At 39.5% G+C, this 24,896-nt stretch overlaps 1 protein-coding gene across 1 annotated transcript in view; it reads right to left on the bottom strand.

Annotated features, from left to right (window-relative positions):
* CTNNBL1 (catenin beta like 1) overlaps nt 1–24,896 on the bottom strand; it is a gene marked incomplete at both ends in the record, with an annotated part of 156,565 nt that overhangs the window by 85,603 nt on the left and 46,066 nt on the right. The window contains 4 exons of the mRNA XM_084246932.1: nt 2,699–2,790; nt 5,303–5,396; nt 13,757–13,854; nt 24,683–24,822. Of these exons, the coding sequence (XP_084103058.1) occupies nt 2,699–2,790; nt 5,303–5,396; nt 13,757–13,854; nt 24,683–24,822 (424 nt within the window). The remainder of the gene's footprint in view (nt 1–2,698; nt 2,791–5,302; nt 5,397–13,756; nt 13,855–24,682; nt 24,823–24,896) is intronic.

Raw genomic sequence — 24,896 nt, 5'->3', positions numbered from 1 at the left:
ACTGTTTTTGAAATATCAATTTAACTGGACATCTTAATTTTGTCTTAGTAGGAAAAAAATAAAACTTTTAGTTTGGGTGTTATTTTCAATAGTACAAAATATTGCAATAAGTTTGTATTTCCCATTAAAAAAAATAACTGTGAAGCAGTGTCTCTCTCACTACTGTTATCTCTTCACCTGCTAATTCATTTAATGCAATCATTTGCAATGGGTTTCATTTTCATTAGTACAAATTAGTGAGGTTTCATTTAGTGGATGAAGAGATCCCTGAATATTTCTATATATTGCTAGGCTACCGGTACAGAAATGAAACTCACCAATGTGCCACTTACTCAAGAATTACTCAAGGACTACTGAAAATATGAAGCAATGAGTTAAACAGCAAGGTTTGAGCAAGCAATGCCAAGAGGAAGTACTCTAGGACGGTGGCCCTCAGACTTCAGCACACATCAGAATCACTTGAAGGTCTTATTAAAACACATGATGTTCCACCCCAATTGGGCAGATTCCATGGCTCTGGGTGGATTTAAGAATCTGCACTTCCAACAAATTACCAGGTGAGTCTGAAGCTACTGGTAGGAAACCACAACTTAAGAATAAGTGGAGGGTGATACAAAAGTGACGGAGACCCAGTCCTTGCTTTTAAGGCGTGTAATGATAGTTGGAGAAAGACAATGAGCACACACAATAATATAAAAATTTGCCAGGTGAAGAAAAAAGATGCTCCCTGAGGAGCATCCAGTTAGGGATAAATGACAGAACCTAAACCTGCTACCTCCCACAAGAAAAGCATCAGGAAAAAAGCAAAGTGGCTGACATTCAGAAAAGCAAGAGGGCAATATGGGCCGGGGGCAAAACAGTGCTAATGAAAGGGTGTGTGAAAAGTCTGAAAATTTGGGTTTTAGTTCTTGTTCCATCTCTAGCTGCATGAATCTGGGCAAGGCATTTAAATCTCTAAGGTCTTGATTAAAAATGTTTTTATTTGCAATAGAACTTACAAATTTTCTTTCAGTTCTAAAAATGGAGGCTACATGGAAAAGTAGGAATTTAAGCTGGCTAATGAAGGTTGTGCACAATTTAGAAATATGTAAGAAAGCCAGGAGTCACTCCTGGTGGGAAGGAGCATGAGCAGTGACAAAGAGGTCAAAACAATACTGACCTTCGTAGAGCAGGGGATAGGTGAAAGAGATGTCTAAACAGTAAAATGACCAATGTTTCAAAAAATGGAAATGGAAAGATCAGATGGGGCCAGTTAAGGGGTCTCAAAGAGCAGGCAGAGAAGGTGGGACCTGATGCAGATGGCACAGCATCACTGAGTTAGGTTCTTCAATAGGGAATGGCATACTGAAAATGGAGTTCTAAATCAGTCTGGGAGTAGAGCAGAATAAAAATAGGTTGAACAAAAAGTTTGCATCTCTAGAGACCAGTGGATCTTAGCAGGAGCTGTAAAACAATCACAGTTGGAGCTTTTCTAAATTATACCAAAAACTAAAACAGTTGGTCTGGGAATCTGTATTTTTTAGTTCCTCTGGTGCCTCGGTGGTAGGTGTGGTGTGGTGACACTGGAGGAAGAGTGTGAACCTCTATCTCTTATTCATATACAACGTTATAAACCAGTGAAACAGCAATAAAAAAACAAACAAAAAAGGAAATTGGACATTTGAATATATATGTAGAAATTAAAATATTTTTTAAATAGCCTTTAAAAACTCTGAAAATAATATAAACATGTTGTAAATACAAATTCATGGGATTTAGAGCCATAAAACGAAAAGCTCCTCTTGGCTCGTTCCTTCTAGCTCTGCGTCACAGAGGAAGTTAGCAGTATTTTTATCTAATCTTCCAGAAATTTTCTTGTGAATATATAGAAGTGGAAGTGTGTGTGTTTCATAAATCTAATTATACAATATTTTGTAAATTTTTTCACGAGCTAAATGCTGTCTGCTATTTCATTTTATAAATATACCAAAATTAATCTAATCTATGTTTGTAAATAGTTTTTTTTCATTGTTAAAACTGTGCCTCAGGATATTCTTGGGTACACATACTGTCTTTTCCACTTGCACTCTTGTGTCATTTTATCGGTAGGAGAAATCCCTAGAAGTAAAATCAATAGGTCAAAGGGTAATAAATACATTAACATTTTTGGTAGACATTGTAAAATTGCCTTCTATAAAAGTTGTCCCACTGATTTCAGCATTGGGTATCACCAAATTTAACAATTTTGTTAATCTTATAACTGAAGACTGACTTTTATTAGTTTAATTTCCTGATAGCCTCAGTTCTACAGCCAGATTTATAGGGTTTTTTATTGTTTTGGTTTTATCTAACCCTTTGTTTTGTTTCTCTATATTCTACATACAAGTGACACAGTCAGTATTTGTCTTTCTCCTTCTGATTTATCTCACTTAGCATAATCCCCTCTAGATAATCCCTTCCAGTTCCATCCATGTTGATGCAAAAGTCAAGAGTTTATCGTTTTGTTATTTATTTTTTCAGCCAAAGGAGTAAAGTCTCTTATTTTAAAACAAAGAAGAGAAAACAAAAAAAGAAGCAGGAAAGAGGCAAGAGGTACCAAAAGAGTCCCAAACTAGATGACACAGCCTGGAGGTAACAATCTGATGTGGGGTCATTGGTACCCCACATCAGCCGAGCACAGTGCAATAAGACTGAACCACAGTCTCAAAGCCAAACTTACCTTCAGCCTCTTTAAAAGCCACTGCAAAAGGCCCTGCTGGGCAGCTTCTGTACACATCTCTGGCCGGAACTCAGCCATGTTTTCCACAATTGCTGAAGGGAGACAGAGGCCAGTCATTTGGGAGGGCAACTTTGTTTCCATCTGCAACAAGTTCACTTCCCATGGGAGGGGGGGGTGCTGGGGTTTTTTTTTTTTACCCTTCAAGTTATGTTACAAATAAAACTCATAACTGAAAATGATGCATTTTATAAAAGAAATAATAGATTCTCTATACCAACAGGGAAAGCCACTAAAAGAGAACACACAGAGGGGAGATAAATGCCTATGGACACCCTCTGTCTTCATTGTACTGGAGTCCCAGAGATCTATGACTGAAGAGATGGGGCCATGCAGAGGCCTTAGGAAAAAATTCAAGGGATGGTGAATGCAGTCTCTTCTTTTCCTCATTCATCCACTTTTGATTCTCTTCCCCTGCTTACAAGGAAAGCAAGTGTGATCTTAATTGAACAATATAATGTGCACAGTGGGGAAAGGCCATGATGTTAGAGGTAACTGTCAAGTATTCAAAAACAAATATAACTGGCCCTACTACCGCCTACGACAAACTGCTGTTTCATCGCAAATTTAAAACTTAAGAGGCAATTTTTAAAAAGGAGCATTTAAAAAAAAAACAAAAAAAAAAAACCAAAAAAAAAACAATCCCCTAGCATCCCAGACACATCCAGTGCTTTCATTTCCTTCAGGGACTCTTCCACTCCCACCCCAGGAGATGTTACTCCCAAAGCAGAGAGAGCTCTGTGTCTCTAAGCACAGAGGAGAAAGGGCTAAAGAAATCACCACACTTCCTAACTTCTTCCTCACTCCTTGGCCCACATCAGCCTTACCAATGCAAGTTACACAATGACAGGGCAACCCCCTCTGAGAATGGAATACAAAGCCATGGGAGCAGAGTAGCAACAAGACTCGGAGAGATGAAGGTCATTACAATACCCCCAATTACTCTCACATTTTCTAAGAAAATCAACTCATTCATTCTATTTCTATGACTTTATCTTCTGCTTATACTGTAGAAGACATCCTGTTGCCCAATAAATTAAATTCCAAACATCGTGTCATGATTTACAAGGTTCCATAATCTGGACAAACTTACTCCTCCAGTTCCCTCTCCCACCACTCCTACCTCCCACTGCCACAGTACATTTATATTCTTTCCCCAAAGCCTGTGCCCACACATGGCTTTGCAAATGATACTCCCCTGCCCAAGGATGCTTCTCATATTTCTCTGTCAAAACGTACCTGCCTTCATATTCAGCCCCATTCTGCTACCAGCTCTGATCCATCAATTCAGAGACCCTTCCTCTCCATTTTCATAGTGCTTGCCACTAAGACCTATCATGCCATTTGTCACCCCACATTATCTTTCCTTTCTGATCAAGACTTTCCCATAAGTCTGCCTCTTAAGGAGAAAAATCATGACTGACTAATCTTTAATCTACCCCAGTGCCTAAACATCAGGCATTTAGTAAGGGAGAGAAAAATGAATCTCCTGGGCTGTTGGTAGGTGAGCAAGTTGAAACTAAACAGATCTCTGTACACTGCCAGGTGAGTCCTTTTTCTATTACACTAGACCCTTTATATTAACAGTCAGTTAAAAGTTTTAATAAGCTTTCTATTCAGCAAAATTCAGTGTTATGCTAACAGATGGCAATGCCAAATTCTGGTTCTAGACTACAACCAACCCCCAAGCTACAGATTGTTGTGTTCTCTCTGCTCTTACTTCCCATGTGTTGTACTTCCCATTCTCTATAATGATCCTCACAGAAGAAAGTATAAAACGGCAAGAAGTCTGTGGCAGACACAAAGGAATTGAAAGAAAATCTAATCTCATCAAAATTTCTGCTTCTGCTGGGCCTTGTTCATTTCTCAAGGACTGCTTACAGATACGCCACTTTTGTTTTTTAAGACAGGGACTGGTGATAAAGACAACTACCCCAAATAGGTTATTGGTTTGGCAACTTTGCAGGGGGAAAGACTGAGAGATTCTAGGAAGAAGAGAAGGCAGGGAAATAGTGCAGCGGTTCACTTAAGTAAATACATAAAGAAGGGGTAGCCAATGGCAGTATTTCAACTGACACTTTACATGGCAAACTACACATAAGAAACACTAACTCTTTCAAATACAATGTCCTGTAAAGGTACACAGTTGCACAAAAGTTTATAGTTCCACTGGAGGGAAATGTGAAGAAAAACCAACATAAGAGGGTTAAATATGTAAAATACACACTTTCCAAAGTAAAAACAAAAAAAGTAACCCTGCATATACTCTGTCCTCACTTTTGGAGGCAAAGGCCTATTTAAAGGAATCTGCAGTTTTTGTTCAGGAAGGTTACCTACTTAGTGGATTTCTGTTTTTATTACCTGCAAGCCAAACCAAAGCTGTAGTTATATGAAGTTTACACAAGGGTCTTCATTTCTGAAAAGGTGGTATGGGAGCAGAAAGAAAGAAAACACTCCTGCTGTTGACTCTATTATGAAGGAGGAAGGGAAATGAGCATCAGGCTCCAAAATAAACACAAAGAAATTCAGGGAACGCTCTTCCCTCACCCAGAGTGTTATGAACTCCATCTGCCTCTTCTTTCACAGACTCGTCCAGGCGCTCCAGATTCTGCACAAGCAGCGCTACCACTTGTCCATCCACCTTCAGCAACAGGGAAACATAAAAGAGAGGGATACTGTCACAAACTGTCCCAAAATGTTCCCATTCCCATGCCCACTTCTATGCTGAATGAACAAAGTAATCAGCCACCTATGGTTTACAAAGTGCTCTCTCATCCTAGTATCTTTTAAGCCTTGCGGTATCCCTGAGGTGAAGAAAGGGCAGGACTCATTATCCCTAATTTAAGATGAATAAATTGAAATTTAAGGAGACAAAGTAAAATTCAAGGTTACAAAGTTGGTGAGTGACTATGCTAGCAGCTGAACCTAGGCCTTCAAAAATCAGGTCCAGCGTGCTTTCTACTTCTCTGTGATATTTAAATACCTTACAAAAATGCCACCGTAAGTCAACAGTTCATTCTAAAGCACATTTCTAGAATACAACACCAAGAAATTTAATTGAGATGTTTACCTGCCATTGTTAGACCTCAAAATTTTAGGTTTAAATTCAAAACAGGGGCCTCCCTCCCTGGTGGCACCAAGGGTTAAGTCTCAGCACTATGAGGCTATCTTCAGCCACAGCAGCACGAGTTCAATCCCTGGCCAGGGAGGTGACCCACATGGTGCAGCAGACCTCTCATGTCTTGCCCACTGCTCCCCTCAGCAGTGTATTTCAGTAGATCTGCCTGTTCTGCTTCCCACTCCATCTCTGGTGAATCCTCTCACCACCACCCCCTGCACTCCCACATCTCTGGCCTGCACCCCAGCTCTTATATGCATAATAAATAAATCTTTAAAAAAAATAAATTCAAAACATTCCTAACTTCCCATGCTATGCCTTTAAGAAACTACAGACAGTCCCTGACTTAACAATGGTTTTACTTGGCAATTTCTCAACAAGATGGGGCAAAAAAAACCCACACAGATTCATAGAAATCATACTTTCAATTTTGATCTTTTACTGGCTAGTGATATTCAGAATGCTGGGCAGAAGCAGCAAGCTGAAGCTCCCTGTAAGCCACAGGATCACAAGGGTAAACAACCAACACCCTATAGTGTCCTGTGAGGCCAGCGTTTTCAACTGTCAGTATTTTTAATTTATGATGATTGGTTTTGAGCAGGACTTAAACCCATAGTAAGTTGATAAAGATCTGTGTTAATTCTGACTAATTTCTAATTTCTTTTGGAAAAAAATATATCTTTTATATAAATGCCTTATTTTTATACTATAGTTAGTGCTAATAAAAGCAATTACAGGGCCTCCCCGATGGCGCAGCGGTTGAGCGCTGGGTTGCGAGGCTGCCCGCAACCTCTGCAGTGCCAGTTCGATCCCCGGCTGCTCCCTGGCCACTGGAGGAGGGTCCCACATGGCGCGCAGACCTCTCCTGCCGCCGGCTGCTCCCCTCAGCAGTGTACTTCGGTCCTTCTGCCTGCTCTGCTCCCCACTCTGGCTCTGGTGAGTTCTCTCACCCTCCCGCGCTTCTGACTGTACCCAGTGCTTATATGTATAAACAAACAAATAAATCTTTTTTAAAAAAAAAAAGCAATTATATTTCTCTTATTTGATTCACCTAAAACAAGAAACTTTCAGTAGCCACATCATACTGCTGATATACAAGAGATTAATGACTTAAGAGATTAATAACTTAAGACCATACAGTAATAGTAGCAAAAGCAAAAACCAAGATTCTTTCCTAGGTGAAATAATGCTTATTCTACTTTACACTACCTTCTGTTCTTGGGGAGACTACTCTTTAGGGAGCCCCGAAAATACCAAGAAAGGTAACTAAGGAACTATCTAATAATCAAGAAGTGATAATCTATCTGGAAATTTCTAAAGTAAACCTGTCTCAGAAGGTAAGACCTGCTGCATACCTGTCGGGTGTTGTCTCTCACCGCTCGGTGTCCTCGCTTAAGAAATGGGAATGGGGGCCTCCCTGGTGGCACAAGGGGTTAAGCACCATACTATGGCACAGCAGACCTCTCCTGACTCGCCCACTGCTCCCCTCAGCAGTGTGTTTCTTCAATCTGCCTGTTCTGTTCCCCACTCTGTCTCTGGTGAATCCGCTCACACCCCGTATCTCTGGCCTGTCCCCCAGCTCTTGTCTGTATAATTAAATAAATCTTAAAAAAAGAAAAGAAAAGAAAAGAAAAGAAATGGGAATGAATTGTAAAGATTAAATGAAAATATGTGGCAAGCTTTACCCTGGATCTGACACGTGGTTACTCACTGCTGAAATCTCTCACATGCTAAGGAATATTCCTGTTTTTTGAAGGCAAACATGATTTTACTCTTATGCAATCCTCACAGATCTTAAAGATGAGAAAGCAAAGGTTCAGAGAGGTTAATTAGTCTGGCCATTGTCACAAAGTTTGAAGCAGAAGTGGTCAACTCTGAAACTATTTTTTCCCATCATGATCTATTATCACTTAGGTGAGGGGAAAAGGAAATACTCTCACTTAACTGACACTTCATGAACATGTATATATAAGGCACTAGGGATAGAACAAGGGCAAGATGGGCAGATCTTGAAATAAGGTGGTTGTTTTGTTTTTTTTTGTTTTGTTTTGTTTTTGTTTTTTAGTATTTCTGCGTGAGACATTAGGGAAGCATGGGGGAGGGTTGCTGGGGAACTAAAATCATTGACTAATTTGAGACACCTGAATCACAAATGAAGGACATATTTTCTAGGTTCTCTTTTAAGCTCTGTTGTAAGGAATAATGAAAGACATTAGCATATATTTCAGGGGATACCAATGTCAGAATTGAGAGTGTCCACAAGTACAAGAAAGAACTGTTTACGTTTACCCCTTATACCAAGGAGACAGGCAATCTTGCTCTCAAATACCACAGCCAGCGAAAGCTTTACCAATGAAATCCACTGCAATGTTTTCCTTAATTAATTGGACAATTTGGGTATGTGAGAGAAAACAGAAAAACATCTGGGGGAAAAATATGAACCATGTCACAGTTTGTTTTTCCTTAAATCACCCTGATTGACTTATAATCTCCCTGAATCCTAAAGGAGCAAATACTGCAATTCCACTGGGTATCACACTGTTTGTCAGTTCTGCAAACTGCTTCACCAGTTTCAACTGCCTATTGCTGCTTTATCTGCATAACTTCCCCTGCCCACTCCTTTCCTTGATTCTTGGTTATATTTCTGCTGTCTGGAAAGTGGTGAAGACAGCAGAAGTAAGGAACACATGCAAATTCCAGAACTGAATGGCAATGGATAATGGGTACACAGCTGGAGAAAAATCCTTCTTCTTGCTATAGAAATTTAACTTCTAACAGAGGGCCCTTTTAAAGCTTGTCAAGTGTGAAACTTTGTTTAGCTGGGTTAAATGCAGTTTTATCTGACTAAAGAGGGTCAAAGTTGTCAATACGCACTTAATTCAGAAAACTCTTGAAAAAATATTTATATTATGCATAGCTCTGGATACAGCCTAATAAGGAGTACGGATTTATATTCTTACTGCCTCTAACCCCCTGGGTCTACCACCTTCATGCTTATATTTTTGGACCTGTGACTAAGTCAGAAACTGAAAACAAATCCTGCTTAGGGATTAAAGTAGCAGTCATAACAGCCCTGGCCTTGGAAATCATGACTGTTTTTTTTTTTAATTTAACTTTTATTTTTATATTCCCCATACAATTACAACCCCCTTATTTTTACCCCAAGCCCTCCTTTCCCCAACCCCCACCTCCCATAGAGAGTCTCTTGTTCATAGTTATTTATTGATTTTGATATTTTCTTTCTTATAGTTCTTTTTTGGTCCCTTATTTAAGTCATGACTGTTTTAATCAAGTCTAATGTTTTCTGATCAAGTATTAGTTATTTCTGCTTGTTAGCAGGGACCCCAAATAATATTCCAGCAGGTCTTGCTGAGACAAAGTTCAAGGACATGATCAGACTTGCTCTACCACTTGCAGAGAGGATGGATACAGAAGAGGAACTTTAAAAATGGGTAGGTGAGAGGGTTTGAAGGATTCCTTTTCTACCCGTACAATCTGCTAATAAGCTTTACCTCAAGAGTTTGACAGGACTTTTGCTACTTGCTAGTTCTGGAAATTCATATTTAAAAAACATTAATAAAAAACCCTACCCTCTGACTCTTGATCGAGCAATACATTTTGAGGACACGTATGGTAACATGGTCCTAATGGAGCTCTTAAGCATGTAGTGACCTATCTAGTAATGTTTAAGCTTCTACCCTGGCCTCTTAAATCCATTATCCACACAGCTGGCCCTGACCATGCTCCTTCCCCTTGCACCAGTTGCGCTCTCACAGTACCGGCCTTTCTTCTGTTCCTGGATTATGTCGATCTCACTTTTGCGCTAGGTTCTTGCACATGTCTTATCTTGCCCTTGGTCATTCTGAATGGCTGGTTTCTTATCATCCAGAACTCAGGTCTTTCCCAACAATCTAACCTAATGTGATTTCCCAGTCACTCTATATCATATCACTTTACTTTAATTCTTTGTGTAACAGAGAATCACTATTTGTTTTCTTATTCACTTGTTGTTTCTCCCTATGATAGACTATGAGCTCCACAAAAGCAGACTTGTCAGTCATGCTTATGGTTGTATCCCAGTCCTAGAATCAGGATATAACAAGCAAAACTTAACATTTTTGAATGAATGAACTTATGACTTCAGCTTAGAAACAAATAAAGGGAAGAGAAGAGATAAAGTGAGGGGATCCAGAAATTTACATAACCAAAGGCCAGTCAACTTCAGCCTCACCAGAGTAGCACAAATGCATAGCCAACCAGCCCATCCCAAACCAGTATGGGGCTTTAAAGTTTAACAGTTAAGTAGGATAAGTTGAGAGCAATAATGGGCATTGAGTACACGCCCAGGCTTTCCACACAAACACAAAGTCACTTTTGTGACATTCTCTATAGCAGAATTGGGGCTCCTAGTCATTCTGGTCAGCTTCACAGCCTGGTCACATTTCTACCTCCTCTGCTTATGACACCTCCACACACCTTCATCTTAAAGCCTCCCAACTGAGACCACTGTCAAACTGGCATCTCAGCAGTGCTTCCTGAGGCCTCCCCTTATTTCCAGGGATACTCGCATTTCTCACAACTGTCCTTAGCGTAATATCATTACTTCACTTTTTTAAAAAACTAAATCTATACCCTCTCACCTCCTGTCTTATTTAGACCCACATTCTTCAAAGGTTTTTTGTGGTTGTTTTTTTTTTTTGAGTTTGTTGGGCAGGTTTTTGAAACATTTGTTGAAATGAAAACAATATTAAACTCAACAAAATTTTACTGTGTGGCAGATGATACATATCATTTTAACCTGACATTTACTAAGCATTTAATATGTGGCAGGCATAATACCTTTATAGAGATAATGGCCAATATTCACTGGGTGTTTATGTTAAACACAGTTCTAAAGACTTACTAAATACCTCATTTCTTCATCACTTCAGTCCTGTGCAATAGGCACTACTGTGCTCCCCATTTTACAGAAGAAGAAAATGAGTACAGAGAGGTTAGGAAACCTTGGTGACAGAAGCAGCAGTTTGGCCACTCCCCTGATGAGGACCACAACTCAGGAATGACAAACTTATAAACAGAAATCTATAAACTAACGTGACCAGTGCTAGCAAGTGCTAGGGAACACAATCTGATCAGGACATGAGTCTGAAAAAGAACCCCTAAGATCTTGAGGAGATAAGTTAGGTCTTAAAGATGAATAGAATTCTAGGCAGCCAAGAAGTAAGGCCTGCTGAGCTGAGGAAAAAGTAAACAAAAGTATGGGGCTACTAAACACATAACAAGTTTTGGGACTAGTAAGGAGAAAAATGAGTGTAATCTAATCATGACTGTCAAGGAGTCCAAAGTCGTCTTTAGAGAGAGGTATGCCAGAGAACCACCACCGAATCAATAAATCCTTATATTTACTGCTCCTCAGAAAAATAGTTTATTTCCAGGCTAGCATATCAACTCGTTACAAGCACAAATATTCACCTTTTGCATAAGTAACAGCAGTGGATATTAACCAACTTTCAACCCCAAAGATCTCTGAGAATGCCAAGACAGCACTCTTTCCCCACAAATGTGCTATTCTATTGCTTTGGAGTTCCAACTGGGAAAAAGACCAAGGCAATAACTGCAAACTGCATACCACAATAAATTCTGCTACATGCCCTCTAGCCTCTGCTCGTGCAATTCCAGGCCACTGATACTGGCCCCAAATTAAAACTATGAAGACAACTCAACCCTTGTAATATGAGAATACATATCAAATGTCTTCCTGAATGCATCACAAGGGTAGAAAACAATAAAAAGGGAGACCACCGACTGATTCTGCTCTCTGATATTTACTGATGGCTTCTGACCGGCTGCAGACTAGCAAATAATATATGGGAGTCCAGGAATGTTCAATTGTTTGTGATTCACATCAGCCCCAGCAGTATAAAGATCTAAGAGATGAAGTTTTGAAATTAAACAAGAACAAAAAACCCACGACCTAAACAGAAAACCTTGTATAGCAGATACCTAATGGCTCCCCAGACTGAGGATGAACTGTTTCTTTCCAAACAAACAATAAAACCTGCAAGATCCAGCTTTTGTTGGTGGGTCTGGCAACACAAAAATCACAAAAAGGGCTTTTGTGTGAATTGCTGTTTCTGGGTACATTTTATAGACAGCCGCCAGGCTAGCTATTCCTCTCTTCTCTCCTCTATTCACACAGGCAAAGGATGGTAATTAAAATCAGTCCAGGGACCAGGCAGAAAGACTCATTCAGGGCCACTGTAATTAACCCCTGGAAGGGAAGACTGCACAAATGACACTGTGGGGACACAGTGAAGAAGTAAGTGCCATGGGCCTCCCCTTCAAATGCTCCTCAAAACAAAGGACGCCCAACATCATCCTTTTCATTCAGCACAGTGGTTCTAAGAAAAAAGAAAGGTCCTGAATTCTACAAAAGTGGCAGTTCACTGTAGGAAGGGGCTTAAAAGAAAAATGGCAATAGAAATTTTCATCATACTGTCACAAATGGCCCTGCTGGACTCCAGCCTTGTTCCCTGTAGGAGACAGCCCTTCATAACCAGTGGGTTCACAACCCCTTCATTCACACCAAATGCAAGCAGCGAGCGTGGCACATGGTGGAAATTTTAGTGTCAAGACCCTGAGAAAGAAAGGGTGAGGAGGAGCAGGCAGTATAGCAATGTGGTTTCAGAATGATTGGAGGTAACAGTTTCAGCATTCTGATTCAATAGGTCTTGGATGGGGCCAGAAAGTGACCTAACAAGAACCCAGGTGCTTCTGACACAAGTGGCTGCAGTGACCTTTGATAAGCTCTGCAGACTGCATCAAAATCAGTCTGCTAATGTTCTTACCTGAGAGAAACGACCAGACAAAAGACAGCAGAAATAAAGGAAAAATCAGCAGAGCCCCCAAGGAGGGAGAGAGCTTGGTAAGTGGCCCGAGACCTATCAGACATTGGGTTAAGGGGTTGAACTAGACTCACTCCTGCCAATGGCCAGTTGTGATGCCTTTTCAGACTTGGAGCCCTCTCCAATTCCTGGCAGGAGGGACGGTAGGAGAGAATGCAGGCTCTAATCTTAGCTGTGATAGGGACTGCCTGAGTGACCCATAAGGCTTCACTTCTGCATCTGGGTTTCCTCAAGTATAAAGTGAGGTGGTGAGACTAGATGGGGCCTAGCAGATAGGCTTCACATCACACAGAAACTCCTTTGGATTGGCTGCTGCCTGGCACAATGGGTGAGGAAGATTCTGAGGCCTTGCCCAGGATCCACAGAAAGAAGGCAGAAATCAACCAGTCCTGGCTTCTACAGGCAGGGGCTACCACTCAGTCCGGAATGAGTGATAAGATTTGTTCTCATTATTAACATTCTCCCATTCCCTGTCTATAAAATAAGTAATAATGATGCCTGTTCTCACTAGCTTGGGATTATAAAGTCCAGAGGAGAAAAGAAACATCTGTGAAAACTCTTTAAAAAGGTCAGCAGCAACACAGCTGATGGCTGTGAACATGGAGATGGAAAGAACACAGGTTCAGATCCCAGTTGTGTGAACCCCTAGAAGGTATTCTGCCTTTCTGAATCTGTTTCATAGTTGTAAATGGGAATAATAATAATAAGCCCATATATGATGATATGGCAAAGATTACATAAAGTGAAAAGAAAAAGCCTACTTATAGCAGATATTTAATAAATGCTAGGCCTCTACAACCCATTACCTAACATGGTTCCAAAGAAGCTAAGCTAAGCTAAATTGATTTCTACTTTCCTATTCTTCTCAATCAGACCATTCTTGCCAAAGAGCTCTACCTGAAACCACCCAATGACACTCACAGAGACAAAAAAACCTTACAAAAAATGTGCAAAGCCCCAGAGGGATGGACAACTTACCAGAGCATCGATGAGTACTTCTGCTCCCTCTTCACTCTCATGGAGGGTGTCTATATCTGTTAATTCCTGAAGCAAATCAACCACAGCGATGGACACATGTGAAAAATGTTAAGGGTACCACATACATACTCAAACTCCGCAAACATTTTATTACAAATTTTTGGTTCTTTTCCATTCCTCATCAATCACTTTGTCACCATTTATCTTTACATAATCTGGTTTTATTAACATCTCTTCAACAAGCTTCTATTCACAGTAGGTGTTGAATACAGTGTTAACTAACTCGGTCTCTTTTCTTATGCTGTCTTCCTGGCAATTTATTCTACAGGCTCACTGCATTTTCATAAATTTCAAAACTTTCAAAACTTAGCTTTTCTAGTGAGAAACAGGTCAACACTACTACCTCATACCATGCATGAAAATCTACTGGAAATGGATAAAAGAACTGAATATAAGACCTGAAACCATAAAATATATAGAAGAAAATATAGGTAAAGCACTACATGACATACATCTCACTAACATCTTTAAAGACTCATCCTCCAAAGCAAAGAAAGTGAAAGAAAAGATAAACAGCTGGGATTACATTAAACTAAAAAGCTTCTGTATAGCAAAAGAGATATTAGCCAAAACAAAGAGACATCCTACTGATTGGGAGAAAACTTTTGCACGCCATACAACTAATAAAGGACTGATCACAAAGATCTACAAAGAATTCACACGACTCAACAAAAACAAAGTAAGCAAGTCAAAAAATGGGCAGAGAGTTAAAAAGACACATCTTCAAAGAAGAAACGCAAATGGCCACCAGGTATATGAAAAAATGTTCAACATCCCTGATAATCAGGGAAATGCAAATAAAAACCACAATGAGAAACCACCTTACACCAGTGAGAATGATACATTTTAAAAAACCATATGTTGGCGAGGATGTGGAAAAAAAGGAACTCTCCTACACTGCTGGTGGGAGTGCAAACTGATCCAACCACTATGGAAAGCTGTCTGGAGGGTCCTCAAACTGCTAGAAATGGAGCTATCACATGACCCGGCAATTCCACTCCTCGGAATCTACCCAAAGGACACAAAAACATTAATTTAAAAGGATACCTGCACCCCTATGTTTATTGCAGCACTATTTATAATAGGTAAGATATGGAAACAACCCAAATGCCCAAAAATAGATGACTGGATCAAGATGTGGTACATATACACAATGGAATACTATTCAGCAATCAAAAAAGATAAACTTATGTCATTCACAGCAACATGGATGGAGCTAGAAGGCATTATGTTCAATGAAGTAAGTCAGAAGGAAAAAGAAAAATATCAGATGGTTTCACTGATAGGAGGAATATAGGGGAAGCAAATAAGGGACCAGGGGAAAAATAATAACAATAAAAAAACCCAAAATTAATAGGCAATTATAAATCAGAGACATTCTTTATGGGAGGGTGAGGGATCAAAATGGGAGAGAAGAACAAAAGGGACTATGGTAATGGTGCAGGGGGTGAACTGGTGGTGGGAGTTCTATGGGGACTACACCTGAGAGGAGAAAGCAAACATTGTATAAAAATGAACAATGGGGCCTCCCCAGTGGCGCAGCAGTTGAGCGCTGGGCTGCGAAGCTGCGCGCGGCCTCTGCAGCGCCGGTTCGATCCCCGGCTGCTTCCCAGCCACCAGAGGAGGGTCCCGCATGGTGCGCAGACCTCTCCTGCCGCCCGCTGGTCCCCTCAGCAGTGTACTTCAGTCCTTCTGCCTGCTCTGCTCCCCGCTCTGGCTCTGCTGAATTCTCTCACCCTCCCGCGCTTCTGACTGTACCCAGTGCTTGAATAAATAAATAAATAAATCTTAAAAAAAAAAAAGAACAATGATGTAAAATATCTATAAATAAATAAATTATATTTTTTTAAAAAAGAAAGAAATAGGTCAATACCCTTAACCATATCTCATACTTTAAATTCTTAGAACTCAGTATAAACTTAACTTGGCACAGTTCACCTTCAAAGCTAGTAATGATTTCTGAGATGAGGTGGCCAGTGTTCACCAAGACATTTGTAGAAATCAGGACATAACAAACCGAGTTTAAAATACAGAGGGAAGATTTACATTACACTGCACCTGGCCCTACCAACTTTCTTTCCCCTCAAATATCAAACTGCTTTGGACACAAAATGAAGAAAACAATGAGATAAACACTAGGTAAATATAACTTAGAAAATATAAGAGAAAGAAAACAAGGAGGGAGAAAAGTTATATTTGGAAACTAGAAGGCAAAACTAAATTAAATTTCCCTTCCCCCACCTTGAAGTCAATCTTTCTCTCTCTCTCTCTCTCTCTCTCTCTCTCTCTCTCTCTCTCTCTCACACACACACACACACACACACACTTGCTCTACCAACCTGCATTTACAGAAAGCCTATAATGAATTAAAGTGCTCTGATGCTGACAAATCCATTCTTCATTCTGGGTCTCAGTTTCCTCAGCTATAAAATGAGGAAGTTAGAAAATCTGAGACATTAAAAAAATTAACACTGACAGGCAATAAGCAAACAAAGAATATAGACAACAAAAACTGCAGATGTCCTGAGAAAGGAGTGATCAAATTAAACTGGAAAATCAGAATGATTTCCTAGAAGACAGGTCAGAAACAGGCATCTAAAAAGATGAGGTCAGGCAAGCTAGAAAGTAGAACCACAGAAATAAAAGCCAAAAGACTGGAATGTATCAAGGCATATGAAGAAGAGAAAAGAAGGTTAAGGAAGGGAGTGAACAGGAGGTGACGACAGGGTGTGGAGGAGAGAAAATTATAACAACTATATGGAGAAAATAATATTTTGAATAACCTAACAGCTGTGTGCAGAACAGCTGTCTGAGTACTGGGCTTGGGGGGATGGCAGATAGGAGGCAGGATGAGAGGTAGTTGGGGAATGAGGGGAGGAGCCAGGTCTAATAGAGGAGGACAAAGCTACCACATACAATTGAGGTCAGAAGTGAGACAACAAGGATTAGGATCTGGGCAGTTTCACTACAACTGGAAGGAAAGAAAAAGGAAAGACTCAAGACATACTAACAAGAATGACAGGGCTTGGTAATTAACAACTAATGTTTCAGGTATTTTATGAACATCTTTTGCTGAAAGAAAAATTATTTGAAGTTGTGTTTTACTCATCTATAGCTGACCATACTAAGTAATTAAGCTTTCTGTGTTCTATTCTTCCACTCCTTAAAGTGATAGGGGAGTTCTATGAAGCTTGGTGTGTATCAAGAGCTTAATGGTCGGGCCTCCCCTGGTGGTGCAGGCAGTTGAGCGCAGTGCTGTGAAGCTGTCCGCAGCCTCTGCAGCACAGGTTCAATCCCGGCCTGCGAGGGTCCCATATGGCGCAGCAGACCTCTCCTGTCTCGCCCGCTGCTCCACTCAGCAGTGTATTTCGTCAGTCTACCTGTTCTGCTCCCCACTCTGTCTCTGGCGAATCCTCTCACCCTCCCGCGCATCTGGGCTGTACCCCAGTTCTTGTATAAATTTAAAAAAAGAGCTTAATGGTCTTTGAACAAAACTCTTTCATGCTTATAGTCTTTATTAACGAAGTGACCAGGAGGCTACTGACACAAAAGATCATGTATCATACTTGACATACAGTGAACCAGAATATATAAGTTGTTTGAATTAAAAAAAAAAAAAATAGGTTACTCCAAGAAGACTAGGGAAAAAATCTAACCCCTAGAAGTTCTAGAACTACCCCTGGCTAGTAAGAATTAATTCTCCCTCTCCAAAGACTGCAGTAGCTACCATCATAGCAATCACTAATTTTAAGTCATCATTATGCCAAGTACTATCCAACTGAAATCCCATAACAGCACCTTAATGTAAGTGAGATTCCCATTTCACAGATAAGAAAGCTAAATAAGTACCTTAAGTAACTTATCCAAAGGTCATTGCAACAGTAAGGGAAAATGTGAGATCCATCTAAGTATTCCAAAAGCAATACTTTTACCATTACACATCATATAAATGTACAGAGGGATATATAACAGATCTAAATAAGGTTGGTATCCTATAACTTTTAGCTACTGGTCCTACTGTAATTAAAGAGAAACACATTGCCATTTATTTCCACCCTAAGTTTTTAAAAGTTCTAAGAAAAAAGAACAAAATGGACAATTTCCCCGCTCATTGTCACCTAAGAAACTCCTATGTTTATTCTCTTGAAAAGTTCTTACATGAGATGTAAAAATCTTATTATTTATTCACATGTTTATTTAATATGTGTGACAGCATTTCAGCCATTCATCTATCATCCACCATCCATCCACCCACAGTAGTCTCCTGTCTACAGAACAAGGATGTGAATTAGGTATGCAGTGAGTACTATCTTTACATAAGTTGATAACACCACACATGAGTAAGTACTTTTTATGCAGTATGTGGCAATTATTAATTAAATAACAGCCTCATTTATGATTCTTTAATTCACCTATGAAAGAATCACCTATGAAAGAATCATAGTCAGAGCAGAGTTGAGGACAGGGGACATGTTCCCATATTCATATTTGTTTCATATCTTTAGTGAACTTAACTTTCCCCAAATTACCACTAATCATATAATCTTGCTCAAGCTCCTTTATGTCCTTCCACATCTGTAAAATGGTGTTAATGGTCTCTGCCCAATTTACCTCACTGAACAGCTGTAAGAATAATGAGGTCATGTATATCTAAGGCCATGTAAGTCAAAGTACTAAAAAAATATAAAAGCAAATATACTGATATCTATAAAACAGGCAGTCAAGTCTTCTCACAGAATGGCCAAAGCCCCTACCGCTGCCTTCATTTTCCTGAAAGCCTCCAAAATCTCAAAATATAAGCTAATAATAGCATATTCTTTTTCTGTATCGTAATGGTTTGGAAGGTCTAATTTTATATTTTAGTTATGTCACAGACAGACTGACCACATCCTTTTTCATCCTCTAAGGTCTTATGAGCCAGGTATTATATTTTTCTTTGATTAGATTAGTCTTATACCTGCTCATAAATGTGCCACATTAAACCGAAGAACCTTTTTAAAAATGGAGAAAAAAAAAAAGACAATGGTGGTGGGTAGGAACAAAAAATGTTTCACTTTTATCAAGAAGTCATTTCTTACAATGTTCCATTGAATATCTCCTTGCCTACATTCTTGCCTCAGTTGATAAGTGAAACAAGAAATAAGTTACCAACTAACAGGTCTGGTAAACATCTCATCAATCCTACCACTAACTGATTTTACATAAAATCCCAATTTTCATCAAATAGCATTTCAGCAAGGCAGTAATGAGTCCATAATTGTAATCATCAACTCCTGGGTAATACAATATGACCCAGAAGACAGAGGTCATTTGAAGACCAGAAAGAGGACTGAAACTAAAGATAGACAGACGAACTCTCAATCTTGATGAGAAAATTCAGCACGGTCTGCCACCCACCCAGCATTTCTTCACAAGCAGATTCTGGGCATGGCTGATAGGTTTTTCCACTGTAGTTACAATTTCATTTCACAAGGTAAAAGGCTCTCCCGTCCAAGTATAATAGGAAAACAGAGAGCCTGTCTCTCTGCGAATTACTAAAACACAGTTTTTGATAGCCTATTTTGTCATGTCGAGTAGAAAGCCACCCCACCTGCTCCCTCTGTACCTGTCCACTACTGGGGCTATAAGCTAGTATAATAAGAGGTGAAGTTGAGAAGACCAGCTGGATGGGAAATGATCCATAACACAATGGCTCTTGGAAAAAAAGAGGGGTTTACTTCTGTTTTTCTGGCTTTCAATATTTGTTTTTTGGCCTGATCCCAAGCAAATTCTTGGTACAGAAACTAAGTATTAATCTCATTACTCTCCAATGAGATGTGTCCATAAAGAACTAAGTTATTAAAAAGAGAGAGAGAGAAAGATACAGAGAAAGAGATATATTAAGTAGATGGCTTTTTTAAACAGTCATTTCAACAAGGCTTCCTTAAGAAAAAAGAACTCAGGATAGATTCAAGTATATAACTGGTTTAATGGAACAAGACTAAAAATATTTTTTCTTTTATTCCTAAACTAGGATAGTGATTAGATATAATGCAATTAATGCAGGTAAATTCCAAAACACAGACAAAATGCTCTTTTTCTCCCTTTAAAAGTTGGCACAGAGCTACCCAGATTTAAACCTAGACTCTTAATTTTATCCTAATCCTAGATCAAACTAAAATGAGGGAGAAAATGCACTCATGCAACACTTATTAAGTAGCTACTAAATGCTAGTGGGTACTATTATGCCACGGGAGAAATGTCCAACCACCTTAACCTTTCAGAGAGTTGGAATTTACCTGAAAATCATAAGATCAAAAGCTAAGTTAAGAGATCCTTTTCCTCAATTGCCATTTTTGTACTTCTTAACTAATCTGAATTTTTCTCTGAGCATATTTAAATGGCTTTTTTTTTTTTTTTAAAAAAAGGTGGCTAACGGATTTTCAAGGAACTTAAGACTACCGATGAGAAGTCAATTCTTTTCAATGTAGTTTCATTCTGAAAATATCTAAATGAGGATAGCTCCTAGAAAAACAACAGCTCAAGATACACAAGTCTTGTTAAACAGTGATTGCAGGAACTCAGTGGAGCAATAACCAACTCCTTCCCAGTCCAATTAGAAGAAAGCCCTGAGGAGACTCAAACCCTTCCCAGCCCTATTCCTGCTCATTAACACTGGGGCTCTAACACGAGGCACCCCTGACTATTGTACACACCCCCTGGGATAATATGGCATGTCACAGTCACTTTGTTCCACTTTAGCATTCTCAGACCCAACTGTTCAAGTTCAATTGATCCCTGCTGGTCTAAAAAACACTATCTCCTCCTAATTTTCTAATTCCAACAGTAATTCTTCACAAAATCCAACAGGGCAAATTTGTAAGTTCTCCTGGCTCTCTATTAATAGAAAGCTAGGCAATAATTTAGAATAATGCTAAACACCACTCCCTAAAATTAACCCAGACAAAAAGAGCTGTCCCATCAGCACCAATGATCTACTTTGTAACTAACAAAACCATTCTCTCTCTACCTGCATGTTAGTATGCAGACCATTGTACTGACACCTTAAGTCAAAATGACAATGAGACCTCACTTTTTGGAATCACATATGGGTAAAGAGGCTGCAGATTTTGAATAAATTAGGTTTAAATTACACAGTATTTTTTACTAAAGAATAAGGCACTGGGTGGGGAGGTACTGGGGCGGGAGTTGGGGGATGATAGGACATGAAGTCGTAATTTTTTTTTTTTTTCCAATAAAGTCATGGATGTGATATCCTGAAGTCTGTAGTGACAACATGATAGGCCGGCAAGAGCACATTAGCTTCCAACGTGTGAGGAATGGCAATTTTCATTGCCAAGGTAGAGAGACCATGGAAATAAACTTGAAATGCACTTTAATCTCCACATCTATCAAAAGCTTACTCATCTCCAATGCCCAATTCCCTAATCAGCCTCAAGCCAAAGATAACCTAAACCTCAGAACTCCACTGGCATTTCCGGAGCATAACACTCCAAGGGCCCTTACCACATGGTAATTTGAATGATTCTGCGCTCAGCTGAAGTTATTTCTTGTTTCCCTAATATCACCCAACAGGGCTTATCCTACAAAGGAGGAACCTAGTAAATGTCATGGTCTACCACAAGGACTTCAGGAAGGTGCCCTGACTTCTCACTCAAACTGAGAACACAGCAAATGACATACAAAAACAGGATACGTATGGATTGATGCTGTGATAATATTTTGTGTTAGCAGAAGAGGTGATCAGCCACCATCTGGGGTTTTATCTTCTTGTTTTATTCCTCTTTGTTTCTTTAGGCAAATTGAGTAAATTAAGCTTAAACTGGGCCACAATATTGCTTAGTAATACCTTAAGAAACGCTCCTTAAATATAACTTTAGTTTTATTTTCCTGTAGAAACACTCCAAAGGGTTCACCAAAAAGGGCTCTAAACATGTTTAAATGATTTATTTTAAAAGAAAATTGTTTTTAAAAGCGATATTTCTAAAAGTAGCAGCTGTTGGATCCCACTTTGTGCTCCTAATGCATTCATTCAGAGTGACTCTTCAATACTGTGTGAGGGATGTACCCCTCCTTCTCCAACCCTCACCCCCAGAGGTGCTCTTCACAGATCAGAATTTCACACAGCAGCCAACTGATGGCTGGGCTCCAGGCTCTCAAGGGGGGAGCTGAGGCACAGAAGCGCTGACAAGCCCTCACCAGCAGCAGTGATGCAGAGCGCCAGAATAAACTCTGAAGCTGCTTCTCACGGTTGAAAGGACGAGGCACAAGCTGTTTTCTCACATCCTCTGCCTCTTAAGGTTACAACAAACCAGCCTCTGATCCAATTAAAATCCTTATAGTTTATGTTTTCACTAAGAAGGACAAAGCAAAGTTGACCTGTGCTTGCTGGGAACATGACCAGCCACGTTTTGTCTTGGCTGATAAATGAAGAGTTAAAAAAGATTAAAAATTTAAGTCATGACTGCCATGAAATTGTTTATTCATGGTAAGGTGTTTCGGGCAGTTACAGCTGTACAACAGTAAATTGTTAACAACTATTTCCTGAAGAAAAATTTCCATTATAGATCACAGATAAGACAAGAAGCAGAGTGCAATGCTGCTGGGAGATCAACATTCTTACCGATAGAGGGTATGTTAGATGCAAGTCAAGAGGGCCTACCCTTTCCTGAAACCACTTTCAAGAAAGAATTATACTTTGAAGAGGATGACATTTAGCCTAATTGCTGCCTCTAATTAAAATTAAGTGATTAAAAATTTCAAATGCACTTTACATTTGATGTAGGGCATAATTAAAAATCAGATTTTTAAAAATATCATTAGGGCAGTAAGGTGAAGGCTGGTATGCAAGAGGGGAAAAAAACAGTTTAGCTCTCAGAAAACAGGAGGGAAATGGCTGTGTGTCAAAGTTATTTTTAGGGGGACTTGTTTTTTTCCTTTTTAGAGACCAGAACTTAACAACTTGGAACATCTGTGCCCTTGCCTTTCCCAAGTATGCTGATGTCGAACAGCACTTCCTGTGCCAGTCTTCTCCCCAGCAGGAAACCAGGTTGGTGAATCAGCAGCATGTCAATATCTTCAGAAAGCTGCTACTATTATTTTGAGTTAGAAAAACAAACAAACAAAATGTAAGTAGTGTTTCCAGAAACAAAATAGGTGACTCCTGTGATAATATTTAGGGTACTGGGACACTATGCAACTCTGTCAAGGATATAGTAAATCCTCTAGGAAAAAGACTGGAGATATGCTAGAATGGACAATGGAAAGGGAATCAGGGGTTTGCAGTGCCAGTTTCAACCTTAACAGCTAGCCATCCAACATCTGGACCTCAGATTTGTCACTAAATATATAAAGATTTATTTATTTATATAAATCTGGATTAAGTCATCTCTAAGGATTGTTTGGATTTCGAATATCTACCACTCTATAGGTTAATTAAAATGTGAACTCACAACTACAACTCTTAATAGTTCTTAGTTACTAACTCGGTTAGGACCAATTAGTACCTTGATTAGGACTAATCATATGGTAGATACCCAACATATGTTTATTGATGGGTGCTGCTTGAGTATTCAGTATACTCTATGGTTCCTGGGGGCATAGTACAGTGCCTAGTACATAATAAGCACTCAAAGCATGTCTACTAAATCAATTTATAAGGCTCTATACCAAGCTCACCCAGAAACAAGCTAATTGACTAGGCTCTCGTACACCCAGAACCCGAACCTGGGGATCAGGGGAATGAGAAAGCAATTCTCAGTACCATCAAACATTACAGGAATACGGAAATAGCTTAAGATCACCCTTCAAGAAGCCTACATTAAAATTATTCACTGATTTATTTCTGTGCAAATTACCAGGCAGGAAAGAACATAGTCAGACATGCTCTCAGGAGGGATATTACCAAAAAGATGAAAATAAGATGAAACAGCAGCAGATTCCCCATGAATATCACTCAAGCAGACTAACTACATTTGTCTCTTACCTTTGGAAGTCTGGATTCAAACAGAACAAGTACTGGAAGAGAATTCACTTTCATGAATATAACCCTGACCACAGGCACATCAAAAAACCTTTGGTACTTAAAGCTGTTGTACATCTGATAGCAAAGACAATACCATTTGGAAGTCATGATTCAGATTCAGTTAAAACTAACATTTACTAAATGCCTACTATATATCAGAAACCACTGAGCACTTACATGAACTCCTTTAAGCTTCTCAATAACACTAATCAGCAAAGGTCATTCATTCTGCTTTTGCAGATGAAAATACTAATGGTGGGAGGAACACCAAATCATACAAGAAATGAAGGTGGGAGTCAAACCTAGACTGTCTATTCAAGTCTAATGTTCATTTAACAAATACTAAATGTTATTGTGCAACCAATCTTTTTTAAGGAATTGAGAATACAGTAGTGGACAAAAATAGTAAAATCTCTTTCTGGACATTCCAACATGGTTTCCACCACAGTTCACTGCCACCTGTAGTCTTAATTCCAATGGGCCATCTGTTTGCAGAATGATGTTTAGATCTACAAAATCAAATCCTGTCTGGTCTTGCCTCCATAATGGGCATCCAAATCAAAATCCTGAAAAATTAATGCTACTAATGTATGAACAAATACATCACAATGAATTCTAGTGCTAATAAGAGCAAACAGGACAATTAAGAATTGCCCAACATTTATTAATAGATAAAAACCAGATTTTCAAATGAGTAGTGTGTACTTCAAGATGGGAGATAATTAGAATGGAAATAGAACACCAGACCTGACAGCAGACGGCAGACACAGACAGGAGAAGAGAGTAAACAGTATTTCCCCAGCATGCCAGCCTGCCTATCAAAGACAGAGCTGAAAGGATATCTGTATTATCATGTCCAAGCAACCCAAGAAGAGACTGTACAGCATTCAGCTCCACCAGGAGGTGGTACAGGTCTGGCATGGTGGCCACCACGTGCATCTCCTGAATGATGTCATTTAGGTCCAGTTCAGATTCCATAAACCTAGGAGTGGAAAACAAGACAGCATCATTGAAAGGAATGGGGTACTATCAGGACTGAGGAGCAAATAGCAACAC

This window comes from Talpa europaea (genome assembly GCF_964194135.1).
Source record: "Talpa europaea genome assembly, chromosome: 11".
Lineage (NCBI taxonomy): Eukaryota > Metazoa > Chordata > Mammalia > Eulipotyphla > Talpidae > Talpa > Talpa europaea.
The sequence above is the reverse complement of the archived record's forward strand: the minus strand, read 5'-3'. Positions and strand labels throughout refer to the sequence as shown.